We start from the raw sequence: 27077 nt of genomic DNA, 5'->3' as shown, positions 1-27077 counted from the left end.
CTAGGTGCTGGGGAGGGTCTCCAGGGGGATGGGACAACAGGCCACGCACTGGGGAGCCCTTCCAGGTGAGTAGGCGCCCCACTTACCCAGAGCTCTCTGTTGTGCACTTATGTATACCTGTAAGATTTCCACAGATTGCACCTCATTCCCAGCATAAGGCGCGGGTAGATTCAGGCGCAGCTGGGAATTTTGTTGATCGAAATTTCTGTGTAGAGTTAGGGATTCCCCTCCTTCCAGTTGATGCTCCCTTCCCTGTTCATGCCCTAGATAGCCGCCCGTTGGGATCGGGGTTGATTAGGGAGGTTACAGCACCACTTAGGATGAGTACGCAGGGGGGTCATGAGGAAACTATTCAGTTATATCTGATCGACTCTCCTGCGTATCTAGTGGTGCTGGGGCTTCCTTGGTTGATTACCCATAATCCCTCCATTTCGTGGCAACAGAGGGCTCTTAAGGAGTGGTCTGCCCAGTGTGTGGGGCGATGTCTAGGTGTTTCCGTGGGGGCGACCTCGGTGGAGAGTCCGAACCAGGTGCCCGCAATGCACATTCCCCCTGAGTATGAGGAAGTAGCACTCGTGTTTAGCAAGACGAGGGCGACGCGGTTGCCTCCACATAGACAGGGGGATTGTGCGAGAGACCTCCAGGCAGGAGCAGCGCTTCCGCGGAGGCATGTGTATCCTCTGTCTCAAGAGGAGAAGGTGGCTATGGAGACATACATAGCCGAGTCTCTGAGACAAGGATACATACGGCCCTCCACTTCCCCTGCGTCCTCAAGCTTCTTTTTTGTGAAGAAAAAGGATGGGGTATTGATTACCGTAGTCTCAATCAGATCACTGTGAAATACAGTTATCCACTCCCTCTGATTGCGACTATGACGGAATCATTACACGGAGCGCGTTTCTTCACAAAACTGGATCTCAGGAGCGCCTACAACTTGGTGCGCATTAGGGAGGGCGATGAATGGAAGACAGCATTTAGTACCACCTCGGGTCATTACGAGTATCTCGTCATGCCATACGGGTGGATGAACGCTCCTTCAGTCTTCCAATCCTTTGTGGATGAGATCTTCCGGGACATGCAGGGGCAAGGTGTGGTCGTGTACATTGACGACATTTTAGTGTACTCGTCTACCCGAGCCGAGCATGTAGCTCTGGTATGCCGAGTGTTGAGGAGGCTGTTGGAGCACGACTTGTATGTCAAGGCAGATAAATGTCTGTTTTTCCAGGAGTCTATCTCCTTTTTGGGTTATCAGTTGTCCGCGTCAGGGGTGAAGATGGAGGTTGAGCGTGTGTCAGCCGTGCGTAATTGGCAAACCGCAACCACGGTTAAAGAGGTGCAGCAGTTCTTGGGTTTTGCAAATTACTACCGGAGGTTTATCCAGGGTTTTGGACAGGTAGCAGCTCCCATAACGTCTCTTCTGAAGGGGGGTCCGGTGCGTTTGCAGTGGTCAGCCGAGGCGGACAGGGCTTTTGGGAGACTGAAGGACCTGTTTACTTCGGCTCCGGTGCTGGCACATCCGGACTCCGCTTTACCATTTCAGGTAGAGGTGGACGCGTCAGAGGCCGGTATTGGGGCCGTACTATCGCAACGGTCCGGCACGCCACCTAAACTCCGCCCCTGTGCTTTTTACTCCAAAAAGCTCAGCCCAGCGGAGCGAAATTATGACGTAGGGGACAGGGAGCTGTTAGCCGTGGTACAGGCCCTAAAGGTGTGGAGGCATTGGCTTGAGGGGGCTCAACACCCTTTTCTAATTTTGACTGACAACCGTAACCTGGAGTACATCCGGGCAGCTAGGAGATTGAACCCTCGTCAGGCTCGGTGGAACATGTTTCTAGCCCGGTTTGTATTTAAAATCACGTACATCCCTGGGTCCCAGAACGGTAAGGCAGACGCCCTGTCCCGGCGGTATGACACAGAGGAGAGGTCCATTGAGCCCACTCCCATACTGCCGGAGTCGTGTCTGGTGGCACCGGTAGTGTGGGAGGTCGATGCGGAAATCGAGCGGGCGTTGCGTACCGACCCTAGTCCTCCACAGTGTCCTGTGGGTCGGACGTACGTTCCGCTCGAGGTTCGGGATCGACTGATTTATTGGGCTCACACGTCCCCCTCCTCTGGACATCCAGGTATTGGCCGGACAGTGCACTGTCTTAGCGCTAGGTACTGGTGGCCAACGTTAGCCAGGGATGTGAGGGTTTATGTCTCCTCCTGCTCGGTGTGCGCCCAGTGTAAGGCGCCTAGACACCTGCCCAGGGGGAAGTTACAACCCCTGCCTGTTCCACAACGACCATGGTCTTACCTTTCGGTGGATTTTGTTACAGACATTCCCCCCTCTCAGGGAAATACCACTATACTGGTCGTTGTGGATCGGTTCTCTAAGACCTGTCGTCTCCTCCCAATGCCGGGTCTCCCTACTGCCCTACAGACCGCTGAGGCACTATTCACCCATGTCTTTCGGCACTACGGGGTACCCGAGGATATAGTGTCTGATCGGGGTCCCCAGTTCACCTCTAGAGTCTGGAGGGCGTTCATGGAGCGTTTGGGGGTCTCGGTGAGCCTTACCTCGGGGTACCACCCGGAGAGTAATGGGCAGGTAGAACGAGTGAACCAGGATGTGGGTAGGTTTCTGAGGTCGTATTGCCAGGGCCGGCCGGAGGAGTGGGCGAGGTATATCCCCTGGGCAGAGATGGCACAGAACTCTCCCCGCCACTCCTCCACCAACCTAACCCCTTTCCAATGTGTGTTGGGGTACCAGCCGGTTCTGGCACCATGGCATCAGAGCCAGATCGAAGCCCCTGCGGTGGATGAGTGGGTGCGGCGCTCGGAGGAGACGTGGAACGCTGCACACGTCCATCTGCAGCGGGCCATCCGTCGACAAAAGGCGAGCACCGATCTCCACCGCAGTGAGGGTCCGGTGTACGCACCTGGAGATCGAGTCTGGCTCTCGACCAGAAACCTGCCCCTCTGCCTGCCCTGCCGGAAGCTGGGTCGGCGGTTTGTGGGGCCTTTTAAAGTCCTGAGGAGACTGAACGAGGTGTGTTACAGGTTACAACTGCCTATTGATTATCATGTTAACCCCTCGTTCCATGTGTCTCTTCTCAGGCCGGTGGTAGCTGGTCCACTCCAGGACTGTGAGATAGGAGAGACTCCTCCGCCCCCACTGGACATCGAGGGGGCTCCGGCGTACACAGTTCGGTCCATCTTGGATTCGAGACGTCGGATGGGGGGTCTCCAATATCTCGTGGAGTGGGAGGGGTACGGCCCGGAGGAACGGTACTGGGTGCCGAGGAGGGACATCTTAGACCCGTCTCTCCTGACTGAGTTCCACCGTGGTCATCCCACGCGCCCTGCTCCGCGTCCTCCTGGTCGTCCCCGAGGCCGGGGTCGGCGCACAGCTGGAGCCGCGCGTCAAGTGGGGGGTACTGTCACGGTTTCAGCCGAGGCTGCTCCTCCTCCTTGCTCAGGCAGGCTTCGGCGGTCGTCGTCCCCGGAGTACTAGCTGCCACCGTTGTATGTTGTCGATGTTTGTTTGGTTTTGTCTTCTTTGTACACCTGTTTCCTTTTAGTGTTAATTATGTATCCTATAAGTTTCTCGTTTGTAAGTCGTGTGTTGTGTGTAATTGTTCCGCCTGTCTTTTGGTGCTGTCCTTTTGCCTATTGCTTGTTTAGGACCGTCGCACTGTTTTCGTGCGTTATCAGTATTTTGGTGTTTTACGCACTGCTGCGTAATCGTTCGCCTCCGGGTTTGTTGAGGCCCATTTTGTTATTTTTGTCGTCTAGTAAAGTCTGGTTGGACGAAGCTTCTGTGTCCTGCGCTTGATTCCTACACCACATCCACATCAGCCACCTGACAAAACTAACATAATGGGGAACAGGTTAAATAGGGAGGACAAACTAACATAATGGGGAACAGGTTAAATAGGGAGGACAAACTAACATAATGGGGAACAGGTTAAACAGGGAGGACAAACTAACATAATGGGGAACAGGTTAAATAGGGAGGACAAACTAACATAATGGGGAACAGGTTAAATAGGGAGGACAAACTAACATAATGGGGAACAGGTTAAATAGGGAGGACAAACTAACATAATGGGGAACAGGTGCGCAACAACAGACAACAATCAAATGAACATAGAAACATATAACATAGAGCGGCAGCAGCTAGTACTCTGGTGACGACGAACACCGAGGCCTGCCCGAGCCAGAAGGAAGGGCAGTCTCGGCAGAATCCGTGACAGTACCCCCCCCCCCCCGACACCGGGCAGAGACGGTGGGTTTGTGCCCCTAAGCGACGTTGTTGCCGGTGATGTCTGGTGGAGGACCTGCCTTACTACAGGCCTACAAGCCCTCAGTCCAGCCTCTCTCAGCCTATTGCGGACAGTCTGAGCACTGATGGAAGGATTGTGTGTTCCTGGTGTAACTCGGGCAGTTGTTGTTGCCGTCCTGTACCTGTCTTGCAGGTGTGATGTTCGGATGTACCGATCCTGTGCAGGTGTTGTTACACGTGGTCTGCCACTGCAAGGATTTTCAGCTGTCCGTCCTGTCTCCCTGTAGCGCTGTCTTAGGTGTCTCACAGTACGGACATTGCAATGTATTGCCCTGGCCACATCTGCAGTCCTCATGCCTCCTTGCAGCATGCCTAAGGCACGTTCACTCAGATGAGCAGGGACCCTGGGCATCTTTCTTTTGGTGTTTTTCAGAGTCAGTAGAAAGGCCTCTTTATTGCCCCAAGTTTTCAAAACTGTGACCTTAATCGCCTACCGTCTGTAAGATGTTAGTGTCTTAACGACCGGTCCACAGGTGCATGTTCATTAATTGTTTATGGTTCAATGAACAAGCATGGGAAACAGTGTTTAAACCCTTTACAATTAAGATCTGTGAAGTTATTTGGATTTCTATGAATTATCTTTGAAAGACAGGGTCCTGAAAAAGGGATGTTTCTTTTTTTGCTGAGTTTATATTCTTGTTTTACGCCATTGTAATAGATACATTCACATTTAGTTGGTTTATGTTTTGTTTACATGGGCTAAAAAGTTTAATTGAATAAATAAACCTAATCATTATTTGACTGTTCTACTATTAACTGACTATGTACTTTCGTCTTCCAGAGATCCTACGTGTTGAAACATACCAGTGATGCTGCAGACACAACCAGGGACATGGCTTCTGCAAGACAATCTGCTTTAGAGTACATTAGAAATGGAAGGCTACATCTCATTCGAAGGCTCCAGAATCTTCCCCTCATTGTGGAAAACCTGTTCCAGCGCAAGGTTCTTCGCGAGGAGGAAGTCAGTAAAATTCAGGCTGAAGTTGACCGTTTTGACCAAACCAGAAGAATACTGGACTGGGTCTCGGCCAAAGGAGAGGCTGCATGCTATGAGTTGCTGACGATTCTATACATCACAAAGAAGAGGACCTTAGACGACGCTGACTTACAGCATTGGATCAGCTGCTTCCCCTTTGAGGAAGACCCAGAGATGACAGACTACCTTGTTGGTAAGTGATCGTATGGTATCCTCTTAGTATACACTATATAGTATACAATTAGCTTACTGTGCGCGCTCCATAGACAGGGTTTGTACTTTTGGCACTATTCCTTTGGTTCCATGGTGCTGGCGAAGCTATTTGAAGCGCACATTGAAAGGGGTTAATGTACCTTTGTTCATCAAAAATAAGTGCGACCAATGCACTCTTCATGAAGTAAAAATGCCTTTATTATGATGGCGTGTTCAATAGAGATTTGTCATTGTCCTCCCTGATGAAGGCTACGCTGAAACGGATCAGAGGTTTTATACATATTGTTCTATTGAACGTGCCATCATAATACAGGCATTTTAACTTTGTTTTTAGTGCCCCTTGGTTGTTCTTGTTTTTGATGACCATTTAGCCCCAAAAGAGCACCTTCAATCTACAAAGATCTACTAGTGTGTCCTTGTAGCTTTCTGTCCTGATTTTCTCTAGTCCTTTAGATTGGCTTTGATTTGTTTGCACAGTGCATTTACTCTCTCTTCCCTTAATACCCTTATTTTAGGTTCAAAACCCTGTCACGGATATCAGACACAGCTGAAATGTAAAGCACGGAAGATCACAAATAGTGCATGGAAACAAAGCTGTAGTCTCCTACCAGAGACATGTAGAAATGAGTGGACTTTATCTAACACCCCTCTTGTGTTAGATACAGATGTGCATTCATCTCTCTCCAAAATTAAAGTGAAGAGCAAAAGATGCAAGAAAGCTCGCCCTAAAAAGCTAAAGAGCTTCATCCCCATGGCCAAACAGGAAACATCCCCTGCTGACCTGCTTAGAACACATGAGAAAAAAATCCTCCTTTTTGGAAAACCTGGAATTGGAAAAACAACAGTCGCCCATCAAATGTTGAACCTCTGGGCAGAGAAAGATCACAGAGAACTAGATTACATGTTTTATTTTGACGTGAGAGACATTTCACACAGAAAACCCATGAGCCTGGAGGACCTTCTCTTTAACATGTACAGTGAGCCCCAAAAAAGTAAAGAAGAAGTGTTACAGGATATTAAGGAGAACTCTGAAAACGTTGTCATCATATTTGATGGAATCACAGACCTCTCCTCGCTGTCGGTAGTAAAGGAACTTATGGAGAACCTCCTCCCTGATGCAAAGATTGTGACTACATGCAGACCAGATCAATCTGAAGACTTCCTGACAGACTGGCCCGCAGACTGGTTCAGAGTGGAGGTGAAAGGGTTCAGTGATGCATCCATCAGGGCTTACTTAACAGAGATGCTGAGTGCTGATCCTGACTCCTTGAGCAGTGTGTTAAACAACCTAGAGTTGTTCAGTCTGTGCCATGTCCCAATGTATGCACTGATGGTGGTTACCTGCATTTATTTCCCTACCTCAAAGGCTTCTAAACAGACATGCACTATAACTGAAATGTACAGCAACATCCTCCGTCAGTGCATCCAAAAACACAGTGGCAAACGACTTAAGGATACCGACAATTATCTCAAAGAAAACAGAGAGAAAATATTGTCTTTGGCAGAAATTGCTTTTGATGCAACAAATGAAAAAAACATGAACTTGACAACACTGAGCTGTGAAGAAAGCAGTGTCCATTTTGCGTTCTTGGGAGCACTTATGGTTAAGGTTGCACCCACAGCGTCAGACACTTACTGTGCATTTCTCCACTACACAATGCAGGAGTTCTTTGGTGCCCTTTGGCTCTTACAGAATCCAGATAAAATCAGAGCGGTTCTAGAGAAGTGCCAGACTGAAGAATGGAAACACACAAAACACTTGATTCCTTTCCTGTGTGGGCTTCTGAATGAGAGGAATATTAGATTGGTAAACGGTCTAGTTCCAGATCAACAGATCAAGAAGACGTCAGATTGGTTCTTCAAGGAAGTGGTGAACACATTTCTTCCATCTCAAACAAACCAAGATCATGCAGAAGGTGGTGCTCCTGAGTTTGAGATAGATCTTCTGTTTTTGTGTCAGTGCTTGTATGAACATCAGTCTACTGAGGCCTGTCTCCTTCTCCTGGACAAACTGGACTATCATCTAGACCTGAGTGGAGAACATCTTGATCCTCACCAGTGCTGTGCAGTGTCTTATGTGACCAGTCAGTCTGCAGAGAGAAAGGTTGGCTTGGACCTGAACGACTGCATTGTGTCAGACCAAGGAGTAAGGCTGATACTGGGCTCTCTGAAGAATGTCAGACATCTTGGGTAAGTTTATTATCTGTGTACAAACTAACCTAATTAAAGAAAGATTGGTAATCACCTAACCATTCATGCAACTCCTTTAATTCCTTGTTTGTCACAGCTGTATCATGGCTGAATGTCTACCATTTGAGATCAGGTTGCATCTCTCTGTAAATTAAAAAACTTTCTCAAGACTTTGTTAACTCACCCCCAAATCCCTGCAAATAAGTTATCTTGATGAATGGAACACTCATTGGTATTTCAGCCATTTACTGAGTTAGTTATAAAGATGACAAAACATTGGGTTCATGCTACTTCAAAACAATGTAAGATTTGAATTACAGATCTAATCTGTTTTCTGATGATACATCTGACCCTCCAATGAATGTCAGACATCTTGGGTAATATTTGTGTTATATATTTGTGTTATTTAATTCACCAGTTTATTTCCAATTATCCACTCAAAGAAAGAGAAATTGGGGTGAAGCAACTGATCTTTATAAAAATATATATTATATTCTCTTCCATTCAGATACTTAGTTATAAACACTTCTGTGTCATGCTACTTTGAAATAATCTGTATAATTTATAATCTAATCTCTTTTAAAGGCCCTCCTCTGGTGATTCATCTGACCCCTCAATGCTGTGTCAACTCTGGACAACTTTGCTGAGCAGTGTGGCAGAGATGGACTTCACCAGCTTACTTGGTCTCTGTGGAAATGAGTTGCACCTTCCAGTCCAGGGTGAAAGACGAATGTTTGAGAGAGCAGAAGAAGTGATGAAGCAGAGTCTAGAGAGGGTTCATCTCTGTCTACACTGGGGTCAGAGTACTCTTCTCAGTGAAGCTCTCAGCAAAACCATTTTAGACTGTTTATCACATATCAACAAACTCAGGTGAGTGTTTCCACAGCCAATATATATTTACTCAATGCCTTTGTGACTATTCATTTATTTAAGTCAGTTGAGAACATATTGTTCTTATTTCCAATGACAACCTATCAAAAGGCTAAGACAGACAAACAAGACATTGCAACAACACAACAAGACACACATGACAACAGTATTCAGTCTGTAAAAGAGGCAGCAGTCACATTCTCCCTGCTTCTATCTGAACATAGACATTCTTATGTTTTATGGGTCACAGGTTTACCCCACTAGAACATCAGAGAGGATCCCCTGAAAGACTGGAGACAGAAGAGAAAGCAGTCCTACTAGATTTGTGTCTACAAGCAGCACTAGATCACAGAGAAACTTTCCAGAGAGCTGTGAACACACTGCTGTCACTGTTCTCTGTGTATCAAACTGAGAGATATGACATCCTGCTGGATCTGTACTCTCATGTGAAGTACAATAGGAAACAATCAGCCAGGTGTGTCCTTCCATCATTGAAACCACTTTACCAGTCAGCTCCTGCAGTCTGGTCCATAGACCTCTCAAAGAGAAAGGCCTCCCTCCTCCTAGAAGTGCTGAAACTCCAACCAGGGAAGAAACCAGTAGAGCTGAAGGACTGGTCAGATGAAGAGAGTGAAGTGAGGAGTTTCCTTCAGTGTCTGCCCTACATCTCACAGCTGAGGTGAGGGAGTTTATCCAACAAGAGTCCATGTGTCATTGAACTGGTGGAGATAGTATTTCTGTTTTTACATCGTCTTTATCTTTTTAATACATGCACATATGAAGATGCTGTAGAAACTCTTATTCAGTAGGAATTGAAATTGAACAAAATTCCAATTCATAGTTGTATTGTTATAGAAAGATGGAGTCATAAAGTGCTATTGGTTTTCAGTTCCCCAACCCTGTTACTCATATCAGTCCTCATCACTCACCTGTACATCATCTGTGTTTTAAACTGTTTGTTCAGATTTCCTCTACTGAAGGATAATATAGAGAGGACAAGGAGAGAGAAGATATTCCTACTGAATCTGTGTCTTCAAGCAGCTCTCCATGAGAGAGGAACCATACAAACAACTGTAGAGAAAGTGTTGTCACTGTCTGAAGTATATCACAGTCAGAAATGTGATTTCCTGCTGGATCTGTACTCTCATGTGAAGGACTATGAGACTCAAACAGGCAGGAGTGTCCTTCCAGCATTACAGCCAGTTTACCAGTCAGCTCCTGCAGTCTGGTTCATAGACCTCTCAAAGAGAAAGGCCTCCCTCTTCCTAGAAGTGCTGAAACTCCAACCAGAGAAGAAACCAGTAGAGCTGAAGGGCTGGTCAGATGAAGAGAGTGAAGTGAGGAGTTTCCTTCAGTGTCTGCCCTACATCTCACAGCTGAGGTGAGTCTGAACATGTGTGGTGGTTAGTGATTATGTGATGCTAGTGATTATTATCTTGTAGAAACATTGTAATATACAACTTCAAGTGTTGGTGAATCTGGTAACATTTATACTCAGATTTCCTGACATAACAAATGTTGCATTACTAAATGTCACACATACATCATGTGAATGTCTCTAAAAGTAAATACTTTTACATATAAACAAAGCACATTATGTAAATGTATAGCTACTTCATATATATTTAGCTATGACTGGTTTCATGTGTTCATCCATGTCTGAATCAGCTGTTACTGTCCTTGTTGCAGTTTCCGTCCATGGAGGTCTGATCCCTCAAAGCGGATCAAGTTCCTGGTGGATCTCCTGTCTCAAGCAGCAGAGTGGGAGGAGCAGACAGGAGAGAAGACACTGAAGCTGGTATCATCAATGTGTACTTACAGCACCTTTCCTTTTCTCAGTGGAGACAATTCTGAACAGAGTGATTTCCTGCTGGATCTGTACTCTCATGTGAAGGACTATGAGACTCAAACAGGCAGGAGTGTCCTTCCAGCATTACAGCCAGTTTACCAGTCAGCTCCTGCAGTCTGGTCCATAGACCTCTCAAAGAGAAAGGCCTCCCTCCTCCTAGAAGTGTTGAAACTCCAACCAGAGAAGAAACCAGTAGAGCTGGAGGGCTGGTCAGATGAAGAGAGTGAAGTGAGGAGTTTCCTTCAGTGTCTGCCCTACATCTCACAGCTGAGGTGAGTGTTTTTTTTCCAGAGATGTGTCATATTGTACCAGCTATTTATCTTGTTAATAAGACATCTGTTCATCCAAATCACTCCATTAGTCTTTATTTGCCATTCTGCCATGTAAACATTATTTGTCTGTGGGTGATTCCTCTGCTTGACTTAACCAGAGAATCTAGGATAACATGTAGTAACAATGTTTCTCTGTCTTCTCATTCAGGTTGATTGTTGGTTTTGATAAAGAGCCCTGGTCAGTTCTGTCTAAACTCAGTGTTGCTGCAGCTGAGTATGATACAGAGACAGGAGAAAATATCTTAAAGACATTATCCTCCATGTGCAGATACAAATATGATGATGGTAATGATCCATTTAGAGAGAGTGATTTCCTGCTGGATCTGTACTCACATGTGAAGGACTATGAGACTCAAACAGGCAGGAGTGTCCTTCCAGCATTACAGCCAGTTTACCAGTCAGCTCCTGCAGTCTGGTCCATAGACCTCTCAAAGAGAAAGGCCTCCCTCCTCCTAGAAGTGCTGAAACTCCAACCAGAGAAGAAACCAGTAAAGCTGATGGGCTGGTCAGATGAAGAGAGTGAAGTGAGGAGTTTCCTTCAGTGTCTGCCCTACATCTCACAGCTGAGGTGAGGGAGTTTATCCAACAAGAGTCCATGTGTCATTGAACTGGTGGAGATAGTATTTCTGTTTTTACATCGTCTTTATCTGTTTAATACATGACCATATGAAGATGCTGTAGAAACTGTAATTCAGTAGGAATTGAAATTGAACAAAATTCCAATTCATAGTTGTATTGTTACAGAAAGATGGAGTCATAAAGTGCTATTGGTTTTCAGTTCCCCAACCCTGTTACTCATATCAGTCCTCATCACTCACCTGTACATCATCTGTGTTTTAAACTGTTTGTTCAGATTTCCTCTACTGAAGGATAATATAGAGAGGACAAGGAGAAAGAAGATATTCCTACTGAATATGTGTCTTCAAGCAGCTCTCCATGAGAGAGGAACCATACAAACAACTGTAGAGAAACTGTTGTCACTGTCTGAAGTATATCACAAACAGAAATGTGATTTCCTGCTGGATCTGTACTCACATGTGAAGGACTATGAGACTCAAACAGGCAGGAGTGTCCTTCCAGCATTACAGCCAGTTTACCAGTCAGCTCCTGCAGTCTGGTCCATAGACCTCTCAAAGAGAAAGGCCTCCCTCCTCCTAGAAGTGCTGAAACTCCAACCAGAGAAGAAACCAGTAGAGCTGAAGGACTGGTCAGATGAAGAGAGTGAAGTGAGGAGTTTCCTTCAGTGTCTGCCCTACATCTCACAGCTGAGGTGAGTCTGAACATGTGTGGTGGTTAGTGATTATGTGATGCTAGTGATTATTATCTTGTAGAAACATTGTAATATAAAACTTCAAGTGTTTGTGAATCTGGTAACATTTATACTCAGATTTCCTGACATAACAAATGTTGCATTACTAAATGTCACACATACATCATGTGAATGTCTCTAAAATTAAATACTTTTACATATAATCAAAGCACATTATGTAAATGTATAACTACTTCATATATCTTTAGCTATGACTGGTTTCATGTGTTCATCCATGTCTGAATCAGCTGTTACTATCCTTGTTGCAGTTTCTATCCATGGAGGTCTGATCCCTCAAATCAGATCAAGTTCCTGGTGGATCTCCTGTCTCAAGCAGCAGAGTGGGAGGAGCAGACAGGAGAGAAGACACTGAAGCTGGTATCATCAATGTATACTTACAACACCTTTCCTTTTCTCAGTGGAGACAATTCTAAACAGAGTGATTTCCTGCTGGATCTGTACTCACATGTGAAGGACTATGAGACTCAAACAGGCAGGAGTGTCCTTCCAGCATTACAGCCAGTTTACCAGTCAGCTCCTGCAGTCTGGTCCATAGACCTCTCAGAGAGAAAGGCCTCCCTTCTCCTAGAAGTGCTGAAACTCCAATCAGAGAAGAAACCAGTAGAGCTGAAGGGCTGGTCAGATGAAGAGAGTGAAGTGAGGAGTTTCCTTCAGTGTCTGCCCTACATCTCACAGCTGAGGTGAGGGAGTTTATCCAACAAGAGTCCATGTGTCATTGAACTGGTGTAGATAGTATTTCTGTTAACATCGTCTTTACCTGTTTAATACATGCACATATGAAGATGCTGTAGAAACTGTCATTCAGTAGGAATTGAAATTGAACAAAATTCCAATTCATATTTGTATTGTTATAGAAAGATGGAGTCATAAAGTGCTATTGGTTTTCAGTGCCCCAACCCTGTTACTCATTTCAGTCCTCATCACTCACCTGTATATCATCTGTGTTTTAAACTGTTTGTTCAGATTTCCTCTACTGAAGGATAATATAGAGAGGACAAGGAGAGAGAAGATATTCCTACTGAATCTGTGTCTTCAAGCAGCTCTCCATGAGAGAGGAACCATACAAACAACTGTAGAGAAACTGTTGTCAATGTCTGAAGTATATCACTATCAGAAATGTGATTTCCTGCTGGATCTGTACTCTCATGTGAAGGACTATGAGACTCAAACAGGCAGGAGTGTCCTTCCAGCATTACAGCCAGTTTACCAGTCAGCTCCTGCTGTCTGGTCCATAGACCTCTCAGAGAGAAAGGCCTCCCTCCTCCTAGAAGTGCTGAAACTCCAACCAGAGAAGAAACCAGTAGAGCTGGAGGGCTGGTCAGATGAAGAGAGTGAAGTGAGGAGTTTCCTTCAGTGTCTGCCCTACATCTCACAGCTGAGGTGAGTGTTTTTTTTCCAGAGATGTGTCATATTGTACCAGCTATTTATCTTGTTAATAAGACATCTGTTCATCCAAATCACTCCATTAGTCTTTATTTGCCATTCTGCCATGTAAACATTATTTGTCTGTGGGTGATTCCTCTGCTTGACTTAACCAGAGAATCTAGGATAACATGTAGTAACAATGTTTCTCTGTCTTCTCATTCAGGTTGATTGTTGGTTTTGATAAAGAGCCCTGGTCAGTTCTGTCTAAACTCAGTGTTGCTGCAGCTGAGTATGATACAGAGACAGGAGAAAATATCTTAAAGACATTATCCTCCATGTGCAGATACAAATATGATGATGGTAATGATCCATTTAGAGAGAGTGATTTCCTGCTGGATCTGTACTCACATGTGAAGGACTATGAGACTCAAACAGGCAGGAGTGTCCTTCCAGCATTACAGCCAGTTTACCAGTCAGCTCCTGCAGTCTGGTCCATAGACCTCTCAAAGAGAAAGGCCTCCCTTCTCCTAGAAGTGCTGAAACTCCAACCAGAGAAGAAACCAGTAGAGCTGAAAGGCTGGTCAGATGAAGAGAGTGAAGTGAGGAGTTTCCTTCAGTGTCTGCCCTACATCTCACAGCTGAGGTGAGGGAGTTTATCCAACAAGAGTCCATGTGTCATTGAACTGGTGGAGATAGTATTTCTGTTTTTACATCGTCTTTATCTGTTTAATACATGACCATATGAAGATGCTGTAGAAACTGTAATTCAGTAGGAATTGAAATTGAACAAAATTCCAATTCATAGTTGTATTGTTACAGAAAGATGGAGTCATAAAGTGCTATTGGTTTTCAGTTCCCCAACCCTGTTACTCATATCAGTCCTCATCACTCACCTGTACATCATCTGTGTTTTAAACTGTTTGTTCAGATTTCCTCTACTGAAGGATAATATAGAGAGGACAAGGAGAAAGAAGATATTCCTACTGAATCTGTGTCTTCAAGCAGCTCTCCATGAGAGAGGAACCATACAAACAACTGTAGAGAAACTGTTGTCACTGTCTGAAGTATATCACAAACAGAAATGTGATTTCCTGCTGGATCTGTACTCACATGTGAAGGACTATGAGACTCAAACAGGCAGGAGTGTCCTTCCAGCATTACAGCCAGTTTACCAGTCAGCTCCTGCAGTCTGGTCCATAGACCTCTCAAAGAGAAAGGCCTCCCTCCTCCTAGAAGTGCTGAAACTCCAACCAGAGAAGAAACCAGTAGAGCTGAAGGGCTGGTCAGATGAAGAGAGTGAAGTGAGGAGTTTCCTTCAGTGTCTGCCCTACATCTCACAGCTGAGGTGAGTCTGAACATGTGTGGTGGTTAGTGATTATGTGATGCTAGTGATTATTATCTTGTAGAAACATTGTAATATAAAACTTCAAGTGTTGGTGAATCTGGTAACATTTATACTCAGATTTCCTGACATAACAAATGTTGCATTACTAAATGTCACACATACATCATGTGAATGTCTCTAAAATTAAATAATTTTACATATAATCAAAGCACATTATGTAAATGTATAACTACTTCATATATCTTTAGCTATGACTGGTTTCATGTGTTCATCCATGTCTGAATCAGCTGTTACTGTCCTTGTTGCAGGTTCTATCCATGGAGGTCTGAACACTCAAAGCTGATCAAGTTCCTGGTGGATCTCCTGTCTCAAGCAGCAGAGTGGGAGGAGCAGACAGGAGAGAAGACACTGAAGCTGGTATCATCAGTGTGTACTTACAGCACTTTCCCTTTCTGTGATGATGATGATTATTATGAGAATAAGGAATATCAATGGGATTTCCTGCTGGATCTGTACTCGCATGTGAAGGACTATGAGACTCAAACAGGCAGGAGTGTCCTTCCAGCATTACAGCCATTTTACCAGTCAGCTCCTGCAGTCTGGTCCATAGACCTCTCAAAGAGAAAGGCCTCCCTCCTCCTAGAAGTGCTGAAACTCCAACCAGAGAAGAAACCAGTAAAGCTGAAGGGCTGGTCAGATGAAGAGAGTGAAGTGAGGAGTTTCCTTCAGTGTCTGCCCTACATCTCACAGCTGAGGTGAGTCTGAACATATATAATATAATATATAATGCCATTTAGCAGACGCTTTTATCCAAAGCGACTTACAGTCATGCGTGCATAATTATTATTATTTTTCTGTATGTGTGGTGGTTAGTGATTATGTGATGCTAGTGATTATTATCTTGTAGAAACATTGTAATATAAAACTTCAAGTGTTGGTGAATCTGGTAACATTTATACTCAAGATTTCCTGACATAACAAATGTTGCATTACTAAATGTCACACATTCATCATGTGAATGTCTCTAAAATTAAATACTTTTACATATAATCAAAGCACATTATGTAAATGTATAGCTACTTCATATATCTTTAGCTATGACTGGTTTCATGTGTTCATCCATGTCTGAATCAGCTGTTACTGTCCTTGTTGCAGTTTCTATCCATGGAGGTCTGATCCCTCAAAGCAGATCAAGTTCCTGGTGGATCTCCTGTCTCAAGCAGCAGAGTGGGAGGAGCAGACAGGAGAGAAGACACTGAAGCTGGTATCATCAGTGTGTACTTACAGGACCTTTCCTTTTCTCAGTGGAGACAATTCTAAACAGAGTGATTTCCTGCTGGATCTGTACTCACATGTGAAGGACTATGAGACTCAAACAGGCAGGAGTGTCCTTCCAGCATTACAGCCAGTTTACCAGTCAGCTCCTGCAGTCTGGTCCATAGACCTCTCAGAGAGAAAGGCCTCCCTCCTCCTAGAAGTGCTGAAACTCCAACCAGAGAAGAAACCAGTAGAGCTGAAGGACTGGTCAGATGAAGAGAGTGAAGTGAGGAGTTTCCTTCAGTGTCTGCCCTACATCTCACAGCTGAGGTGAGTCTGAACATGTGTGGTGGTTAGTGATTATGTGATGCTAGTGATTATTATCTTGTAGAAACATTGTAATATAAATCTTCAAGTGTTGGTGAATCTGGTAACATTTATCCCCTGATTTCCTGACATAACAAATGTTGCATTACTAAATGTCACACATACATCATGTGAATGTCTCTAAAAGTAAATACTTTTACATATAATCAAAGCACATTATGTAAATGTATAACTACTTCATATATCTTTAGCTATGACTGGTTTCATGTGTTCATCCATGTCTGAATCAGCTGTTACTGTCCTTGTTGCAGTTTCGATCCATGGAGGTCTGATCACTCAAAGCGGATCAAGTTCCTGGTGGATCTCCTGTCTCAAGCAGCAGAGTGGGAGGAGCAGACAGGAGAGAAGACACTGAAGCTGGTATCATCAGTGTGGACTTACAGCACCTTTCCTTTTCTCAGAGGAGACAATTCTGAACAGAGTGATTTCCTGCTGGATCTGTACTCACATGTGAAGGACTATGAGACTCAAACAGGCAGGAGTGTCCTTCCAGCATTACAGCCAGTTTACCAGTCAGCTCCTGCAGTCTGGTTCATAGACCTCTCAGAGAGAAAGGCCTCCCTCCTCCTAGAAGTGCTGAAACTCCAAACAGAGAAGAAACCAGTAGAGCTGAAGGACTGGTCAGATGAAGAGAGTGAAGTGTGGAGTTTCCTTCAGTTTCTGCCCTACATCTCACAGCTGAGGTGAGTCTGAACATGTGTGGTGGTTAGTGATTATGTGATGCTAGTGATTATTGTCTTGTAGAAACATTGTAATATAAAACTTCAAGTGTTGGTGAATCTGGTAACATTTATCCCCTGATTTCCTGACATAACAAATGTTGCATTACTAAATGTCACACATACATCATGTGAATGTCTCTAAAATTAAATACTTTTACATATAATCAAAGCACATTATGTAAATGTATAGCTACTTCATATATCTTTAGCTATGACTGGTTTCATGTGTTCATCCATGTCTGAATCAGCTGTTACTGTCCTTGTTGCAGTTTCTGTCCATGTAGGTCTGATCCCTCAAAGCGGATCAAGTTCCTGGTGGATCTCCTGTCTCAAGCAGCAGAGTGGGAGGAGCAGACAGGAGAGAAGACACTGAAGCTGGTATCATCAGTGTGGACTTACAGCACCTTTCCTTTTCCCTATGGAGACAATTCTAAACAGAGTGATTTCCTGCTGGATCTGTACTCACATGTGAAGGACTATGAGACTCAAACAGGCAGGAGTGTCCTTCCAGCATTACAGCCAGTTTACCAGTCAGCCAGTCCTGCAGTCTGGTCCATAGACCTCTCAAAGAGAAAGGCCTCCCTCCTCCTAGAAGTGTTGAAACTCCAACCAGAGAAGAAACCAGTAGAGCTGAAGGGCTGGTCAGATGAAGAGAGTGAAGTGAGGAGTTTCCTTCAGTGTCTGCCCTACATCTCACAGCTGAGGTGAGTCTGAACATGTGTGGTGGTTAGTGATTATGTGATGCTAGTGATTATTGTCTTGTAGAAACATTGTAATATAAATCTTCAAGTGTTGGTGAATCTGGTAACATTCATACTCAGATTTCCTGACATAACAAATGTTGCATTACTAAATGTCACACATACATCATGTGAATGTCTCTAAAAGTAAATACTTTTACATATAACCAAAGCACATTATGTAAATGTATAACTACTTCATATATCTTTAGCTATGACTGGTTTCATGTGTTCATCCATATCTGAATCAGCTGTTACTGTACTTGTTGCAGTTTCCATCCATTCTGGTCTGAACACTCAAAGCGGATGAAGTTCCTGGTGGGTCTCCTGTCTCAAGCAGCAGAGTGGGAGGAGCAGACAGGAGAGAAGACACTGAAGCTGTTATCATCAGTGTGTACTTACAGCACTTTCCCCTTATGTGATGATGAAGATGATGATGATTATGAGAATAAGGAATATCAATGTGATTTCCTGCTGGATCTGTACACACATGTGAAGGACTATGAGACTCAAACAGGCAGGAGTGTCCTTCCAGCATTACAGCCAGTTTACCAGTCAGCTCCTGCAGTCTGGTCCATAGACCTCTCAGAGAGAAAGGCCTCCCTCCTCCTAGAAGTGCTGAAACTCCAACCAGAGAAGAAACCAGTAAAGCTGAAGGGCTGGTCAGATGAAGAGAGTGAAGTGAGGAGTTTCCTTCAGTGTCTGCCCTACATCTCACAGCTGAGGTGAGTCTGAACATGTGTGGTGGTTAGTGATTATGTGATGCTAGTGATTATTATCTTGTAGAAACATTGTAATATACAACTTCAAGTGTTGGTGAATCTGGTAACATTTATACTCAGATTTCCTGATATAACAAATGTTGCATTACTAAATGTCACACATACATCATGTGAATGTCTCTAAAAGTAAATACTTTTACATATAATCAAAGCACATTATGTAAATGTATAACTACTTCATATATCTTTAGCTATGACTGGTTTCATGTGTTCATCCATGTCTGAATCAGCTGTTACTGTCCTTGTTGCAGTTTCTATCCATGGAGTTCTGATCTCTCAAAGCTGATCAAGTTCCTGGTGGATCTCCTGTCTCAAGCAGCAGAGTGGGAGGAGCAGACAGGAGAGAAGACACTGAAGCTGGTATCGTCAATGTGTACTTACAGCACTTTCCCCTTCTGTGATGATGAAGATGATGATGATTTTGAGAATAAGGAATATCAATGTGATTTCCTGCTGGATCTGTACACACATGTGAAGGACTATGAGACTCAAACAGGCAGGAGTGTCCTTCCAGCATTACAGCCAGTTTACCAGTCAGCTCCTGCAGTCTGGTCCATAGACCTCTCAGAGAGAAAGGCCTCCCTCCTCCTAGAAGTGCTGAAACTCCAACCAGAGAAGAAACCAGTAGAGCTGAAGGGCTGGTCAGATGAAGAGAGTGAAGTGAGGAGTTTCCTTCAGTGTCTGCCCTACATCTCACAGCTGAGGTGAGTCTGAACATGGGTGGTGGTTAGTGATTATGTGATGCTAGTGATTATTATCTTGTAGAAACATTGTAATATGAAACTTCAAGTGTTGGTGAATCTGGTAATATTCATCCCCTGATTTCCTGACATAACAAATGTTGCATTACTAAATGTCACACAGATATTGTGAATTTTAGATTTTGTGATGCTAGACATTTGTCTTTTATAAATCTTGTGAATTTTATGTTTAAGACGTTTTGTAACATGAAACTTGAAAGTTTATACTCAGAATACCTAATCTACAAAACCAAATGTCCTGCATATTATGGAACTTTCTCTGTGACATGGTATTACGTTTCCATATGACAGGCATGTATTCATGTACAGTGAGATCAAAGTATTGGGACATTGACACATTTTTGTTTTGGCACATTTATTTTGGCTCTGTGCTCCAGCACTTTGGATTTTAAATGATATAACTACAATGAGGTTAAAGTGCAGACTGTCAGCTTTAATTGGAGGGTATCTTCATCCATATCGGGTGAACTGTTTCGAAATTACAGCACTTTTTGTAAAAGTCCCCCCATTTTAGGGAACCAAAAGTATTTGGGCATATTCACTGATGTGTATTAAAGTATTCCATAGTGTAGTATTTGGTCCTATATTCCTAGAACTCAATGACTACATCAAGCTTGTGATTCTACAAATGTGTTGGATGCATTTGCTGTTTGTTTTGGTTGTGTTTCAGATTATTTAGTGTCCAATAGAAATGAAAGTTAAATAATTTATTGTGTCATTTTGGAGTCACTTTTATTGTAAATAAGAACATAATATGTTTCTAAACACTTCTACATTAATGTGGATGCTTCCATGATCTCGGATAATCCTGAATGAATCGTGAATAATGATGAGTGATAAGGTTACAGAGGCATAAATATTATACCCTCAAAAGACAATGCTAACCCCTCCCTGTTATTGTAATGGTGAGAGGTTAGCATGTCTTGGGGGTATGATATAAAATGCTAACCCCTACCTGTTATTGTAATGGTGAGAGGTTAGCATGTCTTGGGGGTATGATATAAAATGCTAACCCCTACCTGTTATTGTAATGGTGAGAGGTTAGCATGTCTTGGGGGTATGATATAAAATGCTAACCCCTACCTGTTATTGTAATGGTGAGAGGTTAGCATGTCTTGGGGGTATGATATAAAAATGCTAACCCCTACCTGTTATTGTAATGGTGAGAGGTTAGCATGTCTTGGGGGTATGATATTAAATGCTAACCCCTACCTGTTATTGTAATGGTGAGAGGTTAGCATGTCTTGGGGGTATGATATAAAATGCTAACCCCTACCTGTTATTGTAATGGTGAGAGGTTAGCATGTCTTGGGGGTATGATATAAAATGCTAACCCCTACCTGTTATTGTAATGGTGAGAGGTTAGCATGTCTTGGGGGTATGATATAAAATGCTAACCCCTACCTTTTATTGTAATGGTGAGAGGTTAGCATGTCTTGGGGGTATGATATAAAATGCTAACCCCTACCTGTTATTGTAATGGTGAGAGGTTAGCATGTCTTGGGGGTATGATATAAAATGCTAACCCCTACCTGTTAGTATAATGGTGAGAGGTTAGCATGTCTTGGGGGTATGACCCTATGATCTTTATGCCTTTAACTTTCTCACTCATCATAATAATAATAATAATATGCCATTTAGCAGACGCTTTTATCCAAAGCGACTTACAGTCATGCGTGCATACTCATCATTATTCACGATTCATTCTGGATTATCTGTAATCATGTTAGCATCCACATTAATGTAGAATTTCTACATGAACAGTCAATACATGTATTTAGTCAACGTATATTAGTGTTTTATATTTCATTAATCTTTAACAAAGTATTTTCTTGACAAAAACATTCTAATTGAATCCATTTTAATTCCAGGTTGTAACACAATAAAAAGTATGTAAGGGGATTGAATACTAATGCAAGGCACTGTATGTACAAACATTGCTGTAACTTTAACCTCATAGTCATTGTATCATGTCAAAGTGCTGGAGTACAGAGCCAAAACAACAAAAAATGTGTCACTTTCCCAATACTTTTGGACTGTCTCCTAAATGTCTGATTTCATGTCCCCCCATGTTTTGCTGTTTCAGCTGTGATGATGACAGGTTCTTCCAGAGGGTGTGTGAATCCGTCCCTGTGAGGTCCAGAGAGGAGGACCAGCAGTTGGCCTCTCTCCTCCAGGCCTTGGGCTCCACCCTGTCACTGGGAGGAGAGATACCCAGGAAAACCTGCAGGTCTGTGGGGAGAGTCCTGGGTCTCTGTGCCTCCAGAGTGGACCTCACTCTTACCCCCAGCAAGATCTCTCTCCAAGGAGCCTTACTTATTTTGAGACATGAGTCAAAGCTACACAAGCTCAGGTATGTTCAGTAAGACAGCTTTTACAGGTGTTGGGTTCTAACTTGAAACAATCCTTATTCATGTTACCATATTAGAACTGGGTGAATGCAAATCTACTGGGGGAGAAAGGGGAAAGTTGACATTCTGTCAGAACATGTCATTGTTAAATCTCATGTATCCTATGGAGAGAAGGGTAATCTCATGTATCCTATGGAGAGGAGAAGGGTAATCTCATGTATCCTATGGAGAGGAGAAGGGTAATCTCATGTATCCTATGGAGAGGAGAAGGGTAATCTCATGTATCCTATGGAGAGGAGAAGGGTAATCTCATGTATCCTATGGAGAGGAGAAGGGTAACCGTCTGGTTTCAGTGTAGGACAGCCGTGAGTTAGGGAGGAGGGAGGAGTTCGGGCCGAGGTCAGGTCAGATGAAGTGAGGAGGAACAGTCCCCACTTCAGTTCCTGCCTAGCAACAGAGATGTATTGGCTGTCCAGAGGTGCAAGGTTAGAGACTCCGTCTAAATATATGTGCTTGTGTAAACATGTCTTGGTCCTTTCAGCTGTTTGACCCAGTGAGTGAATAAACCTGGTTTGAGCATGGACTAGTTGTCCGTTAGGTTCTGACAAACAGAGTGAAGAACTTACACTGGTCTATTGAATAGTTTATTTTCCTGTTGAGCATTTTATCTGACAAGGTTTCTCTGTTTAAAGTGACTTGAGTTTTGTCTTTTCATTCCAGGCTGAATGTGGGCATGGCAGTGAAACTGTCCAGACTGGTTAGGAGGACAGGGAGAGGTGCTACTCCACTGACTGTCCCAGAGCTCTCCCTGGTCCTAAAGAGCAGCCAGCCACCAGAGAGAGTGTTATCCAGGGCTCTGAGTAGTGTGGCATCCCTGCTGAGACTCTGGAGGGTTCAGTGTCTGGACCTGACTGACTTCTGGATCCAGGGTCACTCTCTCATCACACTGCTGTGTCACCAGGGACCTCTCTCTCTCAGGTCAGTCCGAAGCTGATGTTTTTTTAGAAGTAGAAATAGGAACTTCATTCATGTGTTTTTCTTCATATTTCTGACTGCCTTTATGTTCCAACCTCCTAGACTGAACTCAGACACTCTGCAGCAGCTGACTGTAGTTGTGTATGAAGCTCAGGACAAGGACTTGACTCAGTGGTTCCTGGAGAAGGTTGGTGGAGACCTGACCTCCTGCAGGCTGGACCTGGAAGTGCTTCTCTCTCTGCTGCAGCATTCAACCCACAACATCACTGTGGACCTCAGGAAGAACAGGCTCCTAGAGAAGAACATCTCAGATCTTCTCCCCTTTCTGGGAAGGGTTATATTCAAGAGGTGGGAGAACTTCTTTCTCTATTCAGACTTTCTAGAAAGAAGAACATAACTATTTATATCCAGTGACATGTTGTTCTGAGTGATCCTCTGTAATATCATTAGGGTTTTATTCAAGAGGTGAGAGATCTTTATTCAATATTTATAGACTTTAATTATTAATGTCCTATCCAGCCAGTTGTTGCTATGTGAGTTATCCTTTATGAAACCTTGACATAACCACAACAATCCATTCTCCATGTTTGTTCAGGTCCAGTTCCAGCTTTGTAAAGTCCACCATCAGACAGATCTATGACAGCAGAGCCAGTGACTGTGTGTCCAGTTTGTTGAGGTCTTCAGACCATTGGATCAACCTGAACAGCAGAGAGCTGGACAGAGTGGACTGTACTGCTCTGTGTTTTACCCTGCAGCACTGCCACCAAGTCAAAGTCAACCTGCTGTGGACCTCCATACCACCGGGGGAGATAGAGAGCATCCTGCCTCTTCTGGACAGAGTCTCCCAACTCAGGTTTAGTTGGCTCTCTTTAACCCTGCTAGAATTGATATGAGGCTTTCCATTTTCTGACTGATTTAACCACTAACCCTAACCTTAATCTAATGCACTTAACCTTAACCTCACCTAGGGGTGGAATTGAAGGGGAACGCCTGGGAGTTGACATGACAAACAGAGTTGTAGTGTGTTTATCAGTGTTTTAATGTGTGATGGTGTTTAAATAAGTCTCTGTCTGTCTCTCTCGGTTTCTCTCTCTCTCTCTGTCTCTCTCTCTCTCTCTCTCTCTCTCTCTCTCTCTCTCTCTCGCTCTCTCTCTCTCGCTCTCCCTCGCTCTCTCTCTCTCTGTCTCTCTCTCTCTCTCTCTCTCTCAATTCAATTCAATTCAATTTAAGGGCTTTATTGGCATGGGAAACGTATGTTAACATTGCCAAAGCAAGTGAAGTAGATAGTAAACAAAAGTGAAATAAACAATAAATATTAACAGTAAACATTACACTCAGAAGTTCCAAAAGAATAAAGACATTTCAAATGTCATATTATGTATATATACAGTGTTGTAACAATGTGCAAATAGTTAAAGTACAAATGGGAAAATAAATGAACATAAATATGGGTTGTATTTACAATGGTGTTTGTTCTTCACTGGTTGCCCTTTTCTTGTGGCAACAGGTCACAAATCTTGCAGCTGTGATGGCACACTGTGGTTTTTCACCCAGTAGATAAGGGAGTTTATCAAAATTGGATTTGTTTTCGAATTCTTTGTGGATCGCTGTAATCTGAGGGAAATATGTGTCTCTAATATGGTCATACATTTGGCAGGAGGTTAGGAAGTGCAGCTCAGTTTCCACCTCATTTTGTGGGCAGTGTGCACATAGCCTGTCTTCTCTTGAGAGCCAGGTCTGCCTACGGCGGCCTTTCTCAATAGCAAGGCTATGCTCACTGAGTCTGTACACAGTCAAAGCTTTCCTTAAGTTTGGGTCAGTCACAGTGGTCAAGTATTCTGCCACTGTGTACTCTCTGTTTAGGGCCAAATAGCATTCTAGTTTGCTCTGTTTTTTTGTTTGTTCTTTCCAATGTGTCAAGTAATTCTCTTTTTGTTTTCTCATGATTTGGTTGGGTCTAGTTGTGTTGTTGTTGTTGTTGTCCTGGGGCTGTGTGGGGTCTGTTTGTGTTTGTGAACAGAGCCCCAGGACAAGCTTACTTAGGGGACTCTTCTCCAAGTTCATCTCTCTGTAGGTGATGGCTTTGTTATGGAAGGTTTGGGAATCGCTTCCTTTTAAGTGGTTATAGAATTTAACGGCTCTTTTCTGGATTTTGATAATTAGCGGGTATTGGCCTAATTCTGCTCTGCATGCATTATTTGGTGTTTTACGTTGTACACGGAGGATGTTTTTGCAGAATTCTGCATGCAGAGTCTCAATTTGGTGTTTGTCCCATTTTGTGAATTCTTGGTTGGTGAGCGGACCCCAGACCTCAGAACCATAAAGGGCAATGGGTTCTATAACTGATTCAAGTATTTTTAGCCAGATCCTAATTGGTATGTCAAATTTTATGTTCCTTTTGATGGCATAGAAGGCCCTTCTTGCCTTGTCTCTCAGATCGTTCACAGCTTTGTGGAAGTTACCTGTGGCGCTGATGTTTAGGCCGAGGTATGTATAGTTTTTTGTGTGCTCTAGGGCAACGGTGTCTAGATGGAATTTGTATTTGTGGTCCTGGCAACTGGACCTTTTTTGGAACACCATTATTTTTGTCTTACTGAGATTTACTGTCAGGGCCCAGGTCTGACAGAATCTGTGCAGAAGATCTAGGTGCTGCTGTAGGCCCTCCTTGGTTGGTGACAGAAGCACCAGATCGTCAGCAAACAGAAGACATTTGACTTCAGATTCTAGTAGGGTGAGGCCGGGTGCTGCAGACTGTTCTAGTGCCCTCGCCAATTCGTTGATATATATGTTGAAGAGGGTGGGGCTTAAACTGCATCCCTGTCTCACCCCACGGCCCTGTGGAAAGAAATGTGTGTGTTTTTTGCCAATTTTAACCGCACACTTGTTGTTTGTGTACATGGATTTTATAATGTCGTATGTTTTTCCCCCAACCCCACTTTCCATCAATTTGTATAGCAGACCCTCATGCCAAATTGAGTCAAAAGCTTTTTTGAAATCAACAAAGCATGAGAAGACTTTGCCTTTGTTTTGTTTTGTTTGTTTGTCAATTAGGGTGTGCAGGGTGAATACGTGGTCTGTCGTACGGTAATTTGGTAAAAAGCCAATTTGACATTTGCTCAGTACATTGTTTTCACTGAGGAAATGAACTAGTCTGCTGTTAATGATAATGCAGAGGATTTTCCCAAGGTTGCTGTTGACGCATATCCCACGGTAGTTATTGGGGTCAAATTTGTCTCCACTTTTGTGGATTGGGGTGATCAGTCCTTGGTTCCAGATGTTGGGGAAGATGCCAGAGCTAAGGATGATGTTAAAGAGTTTAAGTATAGCTAATTGAAATTTGTGGTCTGTATATTTTATCATTTCATTGAGGATACCATCAACACCACAGGACTTTTTGGGTTGGAGGGTTTGTATTTTATCCTGTAGTTCATTCAATGTAATTGGAGAATCCAGTGGGTTCTGGTAGTCTTTAATAGTTGATTCTAAGATTTGCATTTGATCATGTATATTTTTTTGCTGTTTGTTCTCTGTTATAGGGCCAAAAAGATTGGAGAAGTGGTTTACCCATACATCTCCGTTTTGGATAGATAGCTCTTCGTGTTGTTGTTTGTTTAGTGTTTTCCAATTTTCCCAGAGGTGGTTAGAGTCTATGGATTCTTCAATTACATTGAGCTGATTTCTGACATGCTGTTCCTTCTTTTTCCGTAGTGTATTTCTGTATTGTTTTAGTGATTCACCATAGTGAAGGCGTAGGCTCAGGTTTTCTGGGTCTCTATGTTTTTGGTTGGATAGGTTTCTCAATTTCTTTCTTAGGTTTTTGCATTCTTCATCAAACCATTTATCACTGTTATTACTTTTCTTTGGTTTTCTGTTAGAGATTTTTAGATTTGATAGGGAAGCTGAGAGGTCAAATATACTGTTTAGGTTTTCTACTGCCAAGTTTACACCTTCACTATTACAGTGGAACGTTTTGTCCAGGAAGTTGTCTAGAATGGATTGAATTTGTTGTTTCCTAATTGTTTTTTGGTAGGTTTCAACACTACTTTCCTTCCATCTATAGCATTTCTTAATATTATTTAGTTCTTTTGGCTTTGATTCTCTCTCTCTCTCTCTCTCTCTCTCTCTCTCTCTCTCTCTGTCTCTCTCTCTGTCTCTCTCTCGCTCTCTCTCTCTCTCTCTCTCTCTCTCTCTCTCTCTCGCTCTCGCTCTCGCTCTCGCTCTCCCTCTCTGTCTCTCCCTCTCTCTCTCTCTCTCTCTCTCTCTCTCTCTCTCTCTCTCTCTCTCTCTCTCTCTCTCTGTCTCTCT

At 43.5% G+C, this 27077-nt stretch overlaps 2 protein-coding genes across 2 annotated transcripts; both read left to right on the top strand.

Annotated features, from left to right (window-relative positions):
• Positions 1–6459: 6459 nt before the first annotated feature.
• Positions 6460–8469, top strand: LOC311125731 (protein NLRC5-like; the record flags this gene model as incomplete). The annotated part of the gene is made up of 2 exons (XM_084199763.1): positions 6460–7706; positions 8292–8469. Coding segments are annotated over 2 exons (1425 nt in total), but the record flags the coding sequence as incomplete, so codon positions are not given.
• Positions 8470–14199: 5730 nt separating this feature from the next.
• Positions 14200–23836, top strand: LOC311125730 (uncharacterized protein; the record flags this gene model as incomplete). The annotated part of the gene is made up of 8 exons (XM_084199762.1): positions 14200–14204; positions 17448–17867; positions 18176–18628; positions 18937–19389; positions 21533–21799; positions 22518–22775; positions 22875–23120; positions 23368–23836. The coding sequence occupies 8 exons, from the start codon at positions 14200–14202 to the stop codon at positions 23663–23665; spliced, it is 2400 nt and encodes a 799-aa protein (XP_084055888.1). The 3' UTR covers positions 23666–23836.
• Positions 23837–27077: the final 3241 nt, after the last annotated feature.

Source organism: Coregonus lavaretus, assembly GCF_964263955.1.
Source record: "Coregonus lavaretus genome assembly, contig: HAP1_SCAFFOLD_325, whole genome shotgun sequence".
Taxonomy (NCBI): Eukaryota; Metazoa; Chordata; class Actinopteri; order Salmoniformes; family Salmonidae; genus Coregonus; species Coregonus lavaretus.
The sequence above is the reverse complement of the archived record's forward strand: the minus strand, read 5'-3'. Positions and strand labels throughout refer to the sequence as shown.